Source organism: Cetorhinus maximus, chromosome 11 (genome assembly GCF_964194155.1).
Source record: "Cetorhinus maximus chromosome 11, sCetMax3.hap1.1, whole genome shotgun sequence".
NCBI classification, from domain to species: Eukaryota; Metazoa; Chordata; class Chondrichthyes; order Lamniformes; family Cetorhinidae; genus Cetorhinus; species Cetorhinus maximus.
The window spans coordinates 72,752,893-72,765,007 of record NC_135889.1 but is presented as its reverse complement, the minus strand read 5'-3'; the positions used below and the strand labels follow the sequence as shown (position 1 = coordinate 72,765,007).

At 40.5% G+C, this 12,115-nt stretch overlaps 1 protein-coding gene across 1 annotated transcript in view; it reads right to left on the bottom strand.

Annotated features, from left to right (window-relative positions):
- Positions 1–9,789: 9,789 nt before the first annotated feature.
- gpd2 (glycerol-3-phosphate dehydrogenase 2 (mitochondrial)) overlaps positions 9,790–12,115 on the bottom strand; it is a 180,798-nt gene continuing 178,472 nt past the window's right edge. Inside the window, exon 17 of the mRNA XM_078552201.1 lies at positions 9,790–10,666. Coding sequence (XP_078408327.1) covers positions 10,541–10,666 — 126 coding nt within the window. The 3' untranslated portion in view covers positions 9,790–10,540. The remainder of the gene's footprint in view (positions 10,667–12,115) is intronic.

Here is a 12,115-nt window from a genome sequence, read left to right as displayed (position 1 = left end):
TGTGTAATAGCATGGCATATTGCTTAAATTAGTACAATGGACACATGCAGAACACACATACCCAAATCATGATAATTCCTGGCTCCACAAACTCGATCCAGGGGAAAGTGGCCCAGATGGTCTGATTTTCGTTGTGGTGGCAGGTGAAATGGCAGTCAGGTTTGCTGACCCAGAAAGAGTTCAGAGGCAGCCAGAGGGGCTGTTGGGTGCAGAGGTGGGCTGTGGAAAAGGCCAACCTATGCACCTCTACCTACACCCCATGACCCTCATACCCTCCTTGCCAACCTATGCCTCTCTACCCATCCCCATGGCCCTTTATGCACTGCATGCCAACCTATGTCCCTCTCCCCACCCCCATGGCTCTTCATAGCCCCTATCCCAACTTAGTGCCAACTCATGCCACTAATCCCCAACACTCTTTGGCCTTACACCCTCCAATGCCAGATCACCCAGTATCCACCGTGGACATTCCTCAAGATCCATGTTGTGATTACATAAAGCTGTTAAATGTCTATTGATGAATTCACTATTTAAAAAAAAGCTCTCATTGGTTAAAAAAACATTCACTACATTTAATTTCCTCCAATGCCTTATGAAAACAAGCATTTGTATTCATACTCTCACTTTAAAGACCTGATTTTTAAATTCATTCATGGGATGTGGGCGTCGCTGGATAGACCAGCATTTATTTCCCATCCCTAATTGCCCTTGAGAAGGTGGTGAGCATCCTTCTTGAACTGCTGCAGTCCATGTGGTGTAGGTACACCCACAGTGCTGTTAGGGAGGGAGTCCCAGGATGTTGACCCAACGAAGGTGAAGGAACTGTGATATATTTCCAAGTCAGGATGGTGAGTGAGTTGGAGGGAAACGTTCAGGTGGTGGTGTTCCCATGTGTTTGCTGCTCTTGTCCTTCTAGATGGTAGTGGTCGTGGGTTTGGAAGGTGTTGTCTAAGGAGGCTTGGTGAGTTCCTGCACTCCATCTTGTAGATGGTACACACTGCTGCTACTGTGCGTTGGTGGTGGAAGGAGTGAATGTTTATTCTGATGGATGGGGTGCCAATCAAGCGAGCTGCTTTGTCCTGTATGGTGTCAAACGTCTTGAGTGTTGTCGGAGCTGAACTCATCCAGGCAAAAGCACACAAAGCACAGGACTCCAGTGATAACTTTTAAAATTTGAAAAATTAAATGTTTATTAAAAGATAAAACTTAAACATGCACAAGATAGAAGATACACAGTTAGAAAAATCTTACCAAAATAACCCCCAAAATGCTTTATTACAGGTACACAATAAAACTATCTTCTTGGCAACAGCCCTTATAGATTTTTAACCATAAAATCCAGGACATATTACCAAAACAGAGAAATTGCTTTCATTTCAAACAGAAGTACAATCCACAACTTCCTAGAACAGCTCTATGCTGATATGGTTTTTCCAAAGGATGATCGACGACTAGTCTCCTGGCCGAAAACTGAGTTGCTTTTTCAATTTAAATTTTACAGCTTTTTCAGCACATACCAAGCACACAAGAATTGGCCTTCAGTGGGACTTCCCCCTACCCACCCCACCCAGCAACTCAATGCAGCTGAAACCCTGTTTTCATAAATACCCTTTTCACCCCTTTCACCTTAGTTCTCCATTGTCTTCAATATCCCTTTGTAAACTTAGGTTCCCAAACATTCAAAGCTTTAATGTTCCGATTTCCTCTCTATTTTGGGTCAATAAAATTTAAAACGCCTGCTCCTGTATATTCACAAATCTCCTGTAAAATGCAAATTTTTTTTTTACCTCTGAGGTAACCTTTGAAATGCCCAGCTGCACATCAATTTCAACTCTTAGCCCCAAATGCAAATTTCAGATCTACTCTGTTTACTTGTAAGTTAAGACCCAGCATAAGGACTCATTACAAAATGCAAAAAGATAACACCTTTAATCTTTCATGCCTTAAGATTTCACAATCTGACGCCAACAACCTCTCCTTTGATTAACCCTGGACACACACAGACACAGCTTTCCCCTTACCTGCACAGAATATATACAGGAACACAGAAATATAAAAATATACACAAAGCATCACAGGCGCTGAGCTGCCTGTGGTGTGGGTACACCCAGTGTTGTTAGGGAGAGAGTTCCAAGATTTTCACCCAGCGACAGTGAAGGAAAGGCGTTATATTTCCAAGTCAGGATGGTGAGTGGCTTGGAGGGAAACTTCCAGGTGGTGGTGTTTCCATGCTTCTGTTAGCTTTGTCCTTCTAGACGGTAGTGGTTGTGGGTTTGGGAGGTGCTGTCTAGGGGGCCGTGGTGAGTTCCTGCAGTGTATGTTGTAGATTTTACACACTGTTGCTACTGTGCATTGGGTGTGGAGGAAGAGAATGTTTGTGGATAGGGTGTTAATCAAGCGGGCTGCTTTTTCCTGGATGGTGTCAAGCTTTTTGAGTGTTGTCAGGGCTGCACACATCCAGGCAAGTGGGGAGTATTCCATTACACTCTTGGCTTGTGCCTAGTAGGTGGTGGACAGGCTTTGGGAGCCAGGAGGTGAGTTACTCCCCGCAGGATTCCTAGCCTCTGACCTAGTTTTGTAGCCACAATATTTATGTGGCTAGTCCAGTTCTGTTTCTGGTCAATGGTAACCCTCAGGATGTTGATAGTGGGGGATTCAGCGATGGTACTGCCATTGAATGTCAAGGGGGCGATGGCCAGATTCTCTCCTGTTGGAGATGGTCATTGCCTGGCACTTGTGTGGCGTGAATGTTACTTGCCACTTGTCAGCCCAAGCCTGGATATTGTCTAGGTCTTGATGCATTTGGACGTGGACTGCTTTAGTATCCGAGGAGTCGCGAATTGTGCAATCATCAGCGAACATCCCCACTTCTGACCTTATGATGGAAGGCAGGTCATTGATAAAGCAGCTGAAGATGGTTGGGCCGAGGACACCACCCTGAGGAACTCCTGCAGTGATGCCCTGGAGCTGAGGTGATTGACCTTCAACAATCACAACCATTTCTCTTTGTGCGCCAACCAGATAGTTTTTTCCCCTGATTCCCATTGATCCCAGTTTTGCCAGAGCTCCTTGATGCCACACTCAGTCAAATGCTGCCTTGATGTCAAGGGCAGTCACTCGCACCTCACCTCTGGAGTTCAGCTCTTTTGTCCATGTTTGAACCAAAGCTGTAATGAGGTTAGAAGCTGAGTGACTCTGGCAGAACCAAAACTGAGCGTTAGTGAGCAGGTCATTGCTAAGCAAGTGCCACTTGATAGTACTGTTTATGACCCCTTCCATTACTTTACTGATGATTGAGAGTAAACTCATGGGGTGGCAATTTGCCAGGTTGGATTTGTTTTGCTTTTTGTGTACAGGGCATACCTGGGCAATTTTCCAGGTAGATGCCAGTGTTGTAGCTGTACTGGAACAGCTTTGCTAAGGGCGCGCGGCAAGTTCTGGAGCACAAGTCTTCAGTCCCATTGCTGGAATATTGTCAGGGCCCATAGCCTTTGCAGTATCCAGTGCCTTCAGCATTTCCTGATATCACGTGGGGTGAATTAAGTTGCCTGAAGACTGGCATCTGTGATGCTGGGGACCTTTGGAGGAGGCCAAGATGGACCATCCACTCGGCACTTCTGGCTGAAGATTGTTGAAAATGCTTCAGCCTTATCTTTTACACTGACGTGCTGGGCTACCCCCATCATTGAGGATGGGGATATTTTGGAGCCTCCTCCTCTAGTAAGTTGTTTAATTGTCCAACACCATTTACGACTGGATGCAGCCAACTGTAGAGCTTAGATCTGATCCATTGGCTGTGGAATCACTTAGCCCTGTCACTTGCTGCTAATGCTGTTTGGCACGCAACTGGTCCTGTGCTATAGCTTCACCAGGTTGACAGCTCATTTTTAGGTATGGCTAATGTTGCTCCTGGCATGCCCTCCTGCACTCTTCATTGAACTAGAGTTGACCCCCTGGCTTGGTGGTAATGGTAGAATGGGGGATATGCCAGACTATGAGGTTACAGGTTGTGGTTGAGTATAATTCTGCTGATGGCCCACAGCACCACATGGTTGCTCAGTCTTGAGTTGCTAGACCTGTTCGAAATCTGTCCCATTTAGCATGGTGGTAGTGCCACACAACACAATAGAGGGTATCCGCAAAAATTCATGCCAAAAAGTTTCAAGCACAATTTTAGAGCATGTGAGAGAAATGAAAATACAATCACTGATGACACTAGCTGTCTCACATACTGTCTATAGTGATACAGATAATTTGTTTATTTCTGGGAACAAAGAGAAAAATAGCTAGTGGATGTTTTACACTGTACCATACTGATGTATTCATACTGAGTCATCCTCTCAAATATTTTTCAATTAAAAGCAAGGCATATTAAGAATATTTTCTTTTTATTTCAAAATTGTACACCATTTGTACACCAAAAGTTTTAATCTGTTAGTAAAAATGATACAAAAGTTAAAATAGTGTCCTCAACAAAATTAACCAAAATTCTGCAGAACAGCTATGAGTAGAGGTATTTTGATCCTCTGCATCCTGCGCTACATCAGCCTTTTTGGTTCATCTTCAGTTTAATGCAATTAAACTCTGATTTTTTTTAAAAGTCTTCTTCAAATTAAATTTTCACTTATGTGTTGTCAGAATACATTTTTAAAATTTTTAGAATTCACTGCGTCACATGAGTGTGACAAGAGTTTAAATCTCAGAGTACAAGCAAATTTTCCTGAAATTCCAAAATATGTGTGTGTTTTAGTTGTGTTATGATTAAAAAAATAATTAAATTGTAAATGTAACTTCTTGCCTTGCATTTCTGTTTAGAATCCTACTGATATCAGACAGTTTGGGTGTAGCCTTACTTCTGCTTCTGTGATGTGAAGTTGTTTTGAATGTGCATCAATACAAACATCGCGGTATAATCAACTTGAATCTGGAGTGTACTAAAAGCCAAAAGGTGTACTAACCTTCGGTACACTTTAACTCTAAACAATAAAACTCCCGAGCATTTTCAAAGCTTATTTCTGAATCTTTTTAATGTTAGGAGGAAGTGGATGGTCTATATTTCTACAATAAAAACTAATTACTGCCTGTATTTCACTTTAAATAGCATCAAACATATGATTTAAATACTGTGCATGAACATTTAAAAATATATTCGTAATGTATATAAATCTAATGAAAGTTTACAAAATTGTTTACTGCTTTGCTAAATACAGTGTGTGGAAATTCTTATATAAATGAAATGGTATTCTAAGGGGCATAAATTTGTTTTGTGCGTAGTCCATGGGAGAAATCAGAGCAGAATCAAAGCCTTGCTAAAAAAAGACATTTTGTCAAAGCTTTTCATCTTGCGCTCATCAGGACAATCGCAAGAACACCAATATCAGGGGAAGCAACAACTTTATACTGTATGAGAAGAGAGTGCTGATTGATTGGCAAGTGGATTGGCAAAAGTATTGCCATGGAGAGTGCACCAGTTAATGGTGACTGTCAGCTAACTGCCAAGCATTGTTGTTTCCCCTGGCATTGGTATTCTTGCGATTGTCCTGATGAGTGCAAGAAGAAAAGCTTTGACAAAATGTCACTTTTCAGCAATACTCAAGTTCTGCACTACCAAATGACTATTTGTATACAATCAACGTATTTTACAGTGTATATTAACAGCAGCCAGTAGACATCGAAATATTCTTTCAAGTTATAATCAGTGTGCCAAGAGTTGACATCTGTGTACAAAACAAATTTTCCTGAAGTTTCACAATATGATGTATGCGTTTAATTTGCATTATGATAAAAAAGCACTAAATTGTAAATTTATCTTATTGCCTTGCATTTCTGTTTCTAACACAACAATGTTTAACCAAATCACTACCTAGAAATTATGTAAGATGCGTCCCTACTTTTAAATGTTAACAGCTATGATAAATTGTAACATATGTAATTTGAAGATAATGGCACCATACACATTGAAAAATCCAAATGCAAATAAAACTAAAATGATCACTAATTAAAGAAATAACTGAAAACAGACATAAAGATGACTTTGGAAAACAGAAACCTGCATGCTGACATACACATATAATCAATTCAGTAAAGGAAAAGGCATGAAAATCTTTGATTTAATTTTTATTTCAAAGCACCTTATTTAATTAGAAGTGATTGGAAAACATTGGTAGTGGGTGGGAAATGTGGTGGTGAGTGGGGATGGTGGTGGCAGTGGGGAGACATGGGAGTTGGAGAAACATGGGCCCAGGTTCAATTTGCAGGCTGTGTTGATAAAGGCTATTTGAGCAGGTGTTTATTGGCATCTGCTATGACCACACATAAATGTGTGTGTGCCAAAAGAGAAAATAAACACAGATAGAATAAAGGGCTTCTCAATACCCCATCTTGTAGAACATGGATCTAGCACCTTCTCTAACTCAAATAATTCTGGTGGCTGTTATATGAACCTTAAGCTGTATTGCTTCAGGTCTCAGTTATTACTAGGTATTGAATAATATCCATCAAGCATTCAACCCACGTATATACACATCTGTCGTGACCATATGTAAACAATATTATGTACACAATGCTTCAATTCAAAATCAATTGTGTTGTTCAAAATACTTATACTTTGTGATACAGTCCTGCAGATTTTTCCCCCCATCCATTGAAGCAAAACTCATATTTTCACTAACAGGTTTTTCCACATCCTCATGGTCAGGACAATAATAAGCCACAATGACCACTGAAGAAAAGGATGCATCCACTGAGCAAGAAGTACTAGTAGGGCCTAGGTATGCATGGAAGTATTAGGGATGTTACACAATTCATGTGGGGAATGATGTTCAGGAGCATGGTCAGACAGCAGAAAACTCTCTCTAGTATAGAGATATTCTCCACAATATCAAAATCGATAAGTTAGAGTTTGTAAGTATTGAGCATGTCCACTCCATCATAATCCCATTATTCACTGGAGGGGGAGGCTTTGGCCTCCATGTCACAGTCTGTGCTATTTTGTGTATTGTGCTACATGAATTTAACCATTGCGTAGGGATATTAGAACAGTGCAAAATGTTTTTCAATATCAAGGTTGTGAGGTTAGGGGAGGAATGATTTTAACTTTTCCCGTTCTATGAAAATGGAGCAGAACAGTTAAAATGCAGTTGTTCCATTTTCTGCTGTTCCCACCAATCTCTGATTTTAACGTCACTGATTATAATGATGAATGAGCTATCTGATGGATTCAAGCAAAAGTCTCACCCATAAATAGTAATCAGGGCCCCATAATGTCAGCAAGACCCTGATGGAATTTTATGGGGGGCCTGAGTGGGGAAGCAGTTTTCACAGTAAGTGGACAGCTCCAGAAGGAAAGTTGTGATCTCCACTGTTGCAGACTCTGCCCCTTTCTTTCCACGAGATCCTCCTGAAACCATCTCGTTGCCTCATGCTTGCAAGTTGGTCTGTGCCAGAGTGTGAACTAATCTTCCTGTGCTGCCAGATTTTAAAGGAGTCTTGGAGATAAAATACTCCGGGCCTGAAACTTAGGCCAGTAGAAAACACTTACTGCCTCAATTCTTGTGCTAACAGCCACACAGGGGGTTAGGGAGGGTAAGCATTGTTGAGCGGATATGTCCCTATCTTCCCTTCGCTGCACTTGTGAATTCTTTGTGTTCACTAGTGTTTCTCCAACTTACAGGACATAGTTCACTGCTATTGGGTCAATGAGCACATATTTAATTTTTAAAAAATTAAATGAGGAATTGATTAGCCCGACTATCAGGGTAAAACCTGTGGCATGTCTGAAATGTGCCTGAACAAGTCGGTCTAAAGATCTTGAGCCCTGGACTTCATTTAATTATTGTGCCAAGCTGCAAGTGTCTGACAAGCCTCCAGACACAGTAAACTGGTCACTGTGAGACAAATTTAGGTCTCTGAAAAGTCTTTGGAAGGGTAGAAGAAAATATATAAACGAATGTTTAAAAAGATTAGCTTAACTTTTTGCTGCTGGTCTCCAGCAGACCCTTTAGGTTCCACTGGTTAGGTTACATTATGATATAAAAAGGTGAGTGGAACAGGCCTAGCCTTTGATTTACTGAATGCCCGACAGATTTCATGGAAAGGTTCATGAAATAGTCGTTGGGTGCCTCACTAGAACAGTCAAGGGGGCCTAACACTTATTAGTCCAACCCAATATCTCTTGTTCTCTTAGGGCGTGGAATGTTGTGCCCTAAAATCAGTCTTCTTTGCCTTCAATTTCCACTTGGATAACAGGACAAATTTCTCAGTTGGTGTGGCATCAAAATAATGTTTACTGATATAGGTCCAGATTTTGCTGATTTGACACTGGGCAAATCCATGTCAGGCGTCTGAATATAGATGCAAAAGGGGGACCTTAAATTCACATTTCTCACCCGATTCCCAAAGAGATTTCAGGTTCAGCCTTTTAATTGCCTGCTCAATTGTGAATTTCCCAGAGATTGACATCATTAGTGAGATGGGTAGGTTCATGAAGCATGTATGAAACACGTCAGGTCAATCAGTTCATTAGGCTTGGGAGAAGCCTGAGTTGAGAAGCTTTTGACAGGTAAGTTTAAAAGCTCTTGCCAACTTCAAATATAAGATAATGCTTTATGATAATGTAAGTATGTTTATAATGCAGTGGTTGATCATATGGTTCTATCCCTAAAAGGTAAGAGACCATTAAGGTGATCAGCATTTTGTAAGTGCTCACATGCATTAGAGTACTTTATCCAGTGGATAATGTGCTACTCTGCATTCAACAGTGTTGAAAATCTAATTTTAGTGTGTCATCTGGCCACTGCCCCTTGTTTTTTTACATTGATTTAAAATCCAGACATTGGGTGAGCCTTTGAAATAGTTGACAATATGCCAGATTTATTTTATTGAAATTTCATCTGTACAGCCTTTGAAAAAAATGAGCAGATGGCTATCTGGTCAGGTAACTTTAAAGACTCAATTGCATTGAGCTCTGGGGGGTTTGTTCATTCAGTTATGCAGTGGAATTTCATAATGAATGTATGGCTGAGTTCCAATCCTCACTAATGGATTTAGCTCAGCAGGTGTTGTTTACACTGCTGTGAAGAGGACTGACAGCTTTATTTGATTGACAGTTTTATAAACAGCTAATAGGATTGAAGTGGTTTAAGAGGTTTTGAATGCTTGTTTGTTTATTTTGACAGATTTATGAGCATTTCAAAGCAAAGGGTTTTTTTGAGGGGACCGTCAATGCCTGTGTTTGACTAACAGTTTTTATAAGATTACAACAGGAGAAATTCTTTCACGTGGAGTTTGAATGTATGTTTTTTTATTTCATGAGCATTTCAAAGACTTCCCAGTGTTATTATAAAATTTATGAGGTTTGTCAACGGTGGAAATGGAGGGGGCATGAGAGATATGAGATGGTATAGGTGGGGATAGAAAATATGAAGGGGGCATGGGGAATGGATAGTGAGGGGTGAGGGCTAGGGGGCCCAACAATCATCCACAGAACTGAGTTGATGTGCCAGTAAGCGGAAGTGGGCCTTCTAAAATGCCGGCCTCAGCATCCACCCGCCTCTGTTCCCACCCCAGGTCTACAACGGGATGCAGCAGCCCCAACTTCAGCCGGCCCCTGATTTCACAGGCTGAAAATAACATGTGTGTGCAGGTTCACTCAGACCTCGGGAATGCAACATCAGGAGGTGGCCCGACTTTCAATTCCTGAGCCAATAGTGAAAATCTGGCCCAAACAGTCAGAAAAATGTGACCGCCAGCAAACCTATTATTAAACCTGATGAAAAGTACAATTACTCATTATATTCGCATCAAAGCTAATCAAAGTTTTATTAAAGGAAAGTACAAGTATTTGCAGATTTGTAGATGGGCATATGAATAACATCAGTACGTTCTTCTTTGATAAGCTCTATTATGGGGTGAGAGAATAAGTCACTGGCAAAGCCTTTGATTGCAATATAAAGTATTTGAAGCCATTGGGTTTGAGTAATAGATGAGCAGTTGAATGGAAAATAAAAGTGGGTTGTATCAAATAAAAACTATATCTTCCAGACAGCATAATGCAAAAGACTTATCTACCAGAGACACTGCCCATAAAACATGAAAATCATTCATATGTTTTTGAGTTACTTTACATTTACCACTTTTGGCATAGACAGATAAAATTACTCTCCCTCTTCCCAAGCAGGATGGAGGATAAATGTTGTACTTTGATCCATTATTCTGTTTTGCATTAATCTCAATAGGTGAAATACAAAAGATTTTACAATTACTTTAGTTATCAAAATTTACACAAGATATAAAGATATGTTATATTTGAATAATTTACTAATATAATGCAACAATCAGATTGTTGTGAAGCACAATGGTCGAAGAAAAGATTTTGAGAAGGAAGATACAGAATTTCATGCATCTACTAAGTTCAACAGGAGTAAAGCTCAAACAGTGCAAAATAAAAGTCCTGCAGCATCAAGTTTTGTGCCTGCAGTCGCATCAACAACTGGAAATCTTGTTTTCCCTTTTGGCCAATACTGCATTTAGTGAGCAAGACTCACAAGCCTCCTCCACTGCGGTGCACAGGAATAGCATTTCCTCTAATCAGATTCTCTTCCGCAGATTTCATCAAAATAGCCAATCTGCTTCCAGATACTGAACCTTTTCGGATTGCACTCATCAACTAGAAAGAAAAGCAATTGAAGGAAACCTTTTTAAAGAAATTTGTATTGATCATATTGTTTGTTAACTTATCAATGGATAAATTATGCAATGTGGTTCTATTGTACACACATCATCTTGGCAAGAATACAATATTTCAAGCTGTATTGTTACCCTGCCCAATTAGTTCATAAGTTCATAAGAAATAGCAGTAGGAGTAGGCCATTTTGCCTATCAAGCTTCCTCCACCATCCAATAAGATCATGGCTGATCTGATTTTGGCCTTAACTCCACTTTCCTGCCTGCCCCCCATAACATTCAACTCCCTTGTAGATTAAAAATCTGTAACTCAGCCATGAATATATTCAATGACCCAGCTTACAGTGCTCTCTCTGGAGGAGTGTTCCAAAGACTAATGACCACCTCAGAGAAGGAATTCCTCCTCATCTCCGACTTAAATGAGAGATGTCTTATTTTTAAACAATGCCCCCTAGTTCTAGGTTTCTCGAACAGGGGAAAGATCCTGTCAGCGTCTACCCTGGCAAGCCCCCTCAAAATCATATATGTTTCAATGAGATCACCTCTTATTCTGCTCAACTCCAATGAGTGCAGACCTAACATGCTTAACCTTTCTTCATAAGACAACTCTGTCATCCAAGCAATCAGCCTAATGAACCTTCTCTGAATTGCTTCCAATGCAAGTATATCCCTCCTTAGGTAAAGAGACCAAAACTTTACACACTACTCCAGGTGCAGTCTCACCAATGCTCTGTACAGTTTTTGCATGACTTCCCGACTTTTATATTCCATCCCGATTACAATAAAGGCCAGAAAGGGCATTTGCAGTTGTGAAACTGAAGATGGCATGAAAGACCCACATCAAAATCAGCAGCATCATATAACAGAACATGCTGCTCACTTTCAACGAGGCAGCATGTTCTGTAACATGGCAACCATTGATACTGGGGTAATTTCCACTTTCACCAGGTGGCCAGTAATCTGATTCAGTGCATCAAGCTGGGCATTCACTCCGCCAGAATACCACCCAGATGATGAAGGTGAATATTACCCTCATTTTTTCACTGTTGTATAAAGATCTGGGTTCGAACAAACAGTGGTGTTTTAGTAAGAGCATTTTACTCTGGTTAAAGGACATGGACATGATTTCTACTTGTATGTTTGTAAATCTCCTAAAAACTGTTGCTGAAATAGTTGTTTGATCTTTTTCACAGAGAAATTCCCTACTCATACTTGCTGTCCTACTGAATGAGTCTTCAATTTCAAAAGAGGAGTCAAACGCTACCAAATATGGATTTACACTGATATGGTCCATTTCTTCCTCAAACCACACCAGGCGAATTTTATTTTCTCCCAGCATTGTAGAGTATTCAGTATTAGTTTGTTTAATAGAGCTGTACATAAGCAATTTAAACAAGTCATTTTCCCCCCTCAGAGTAAAAGCTCTGAATCA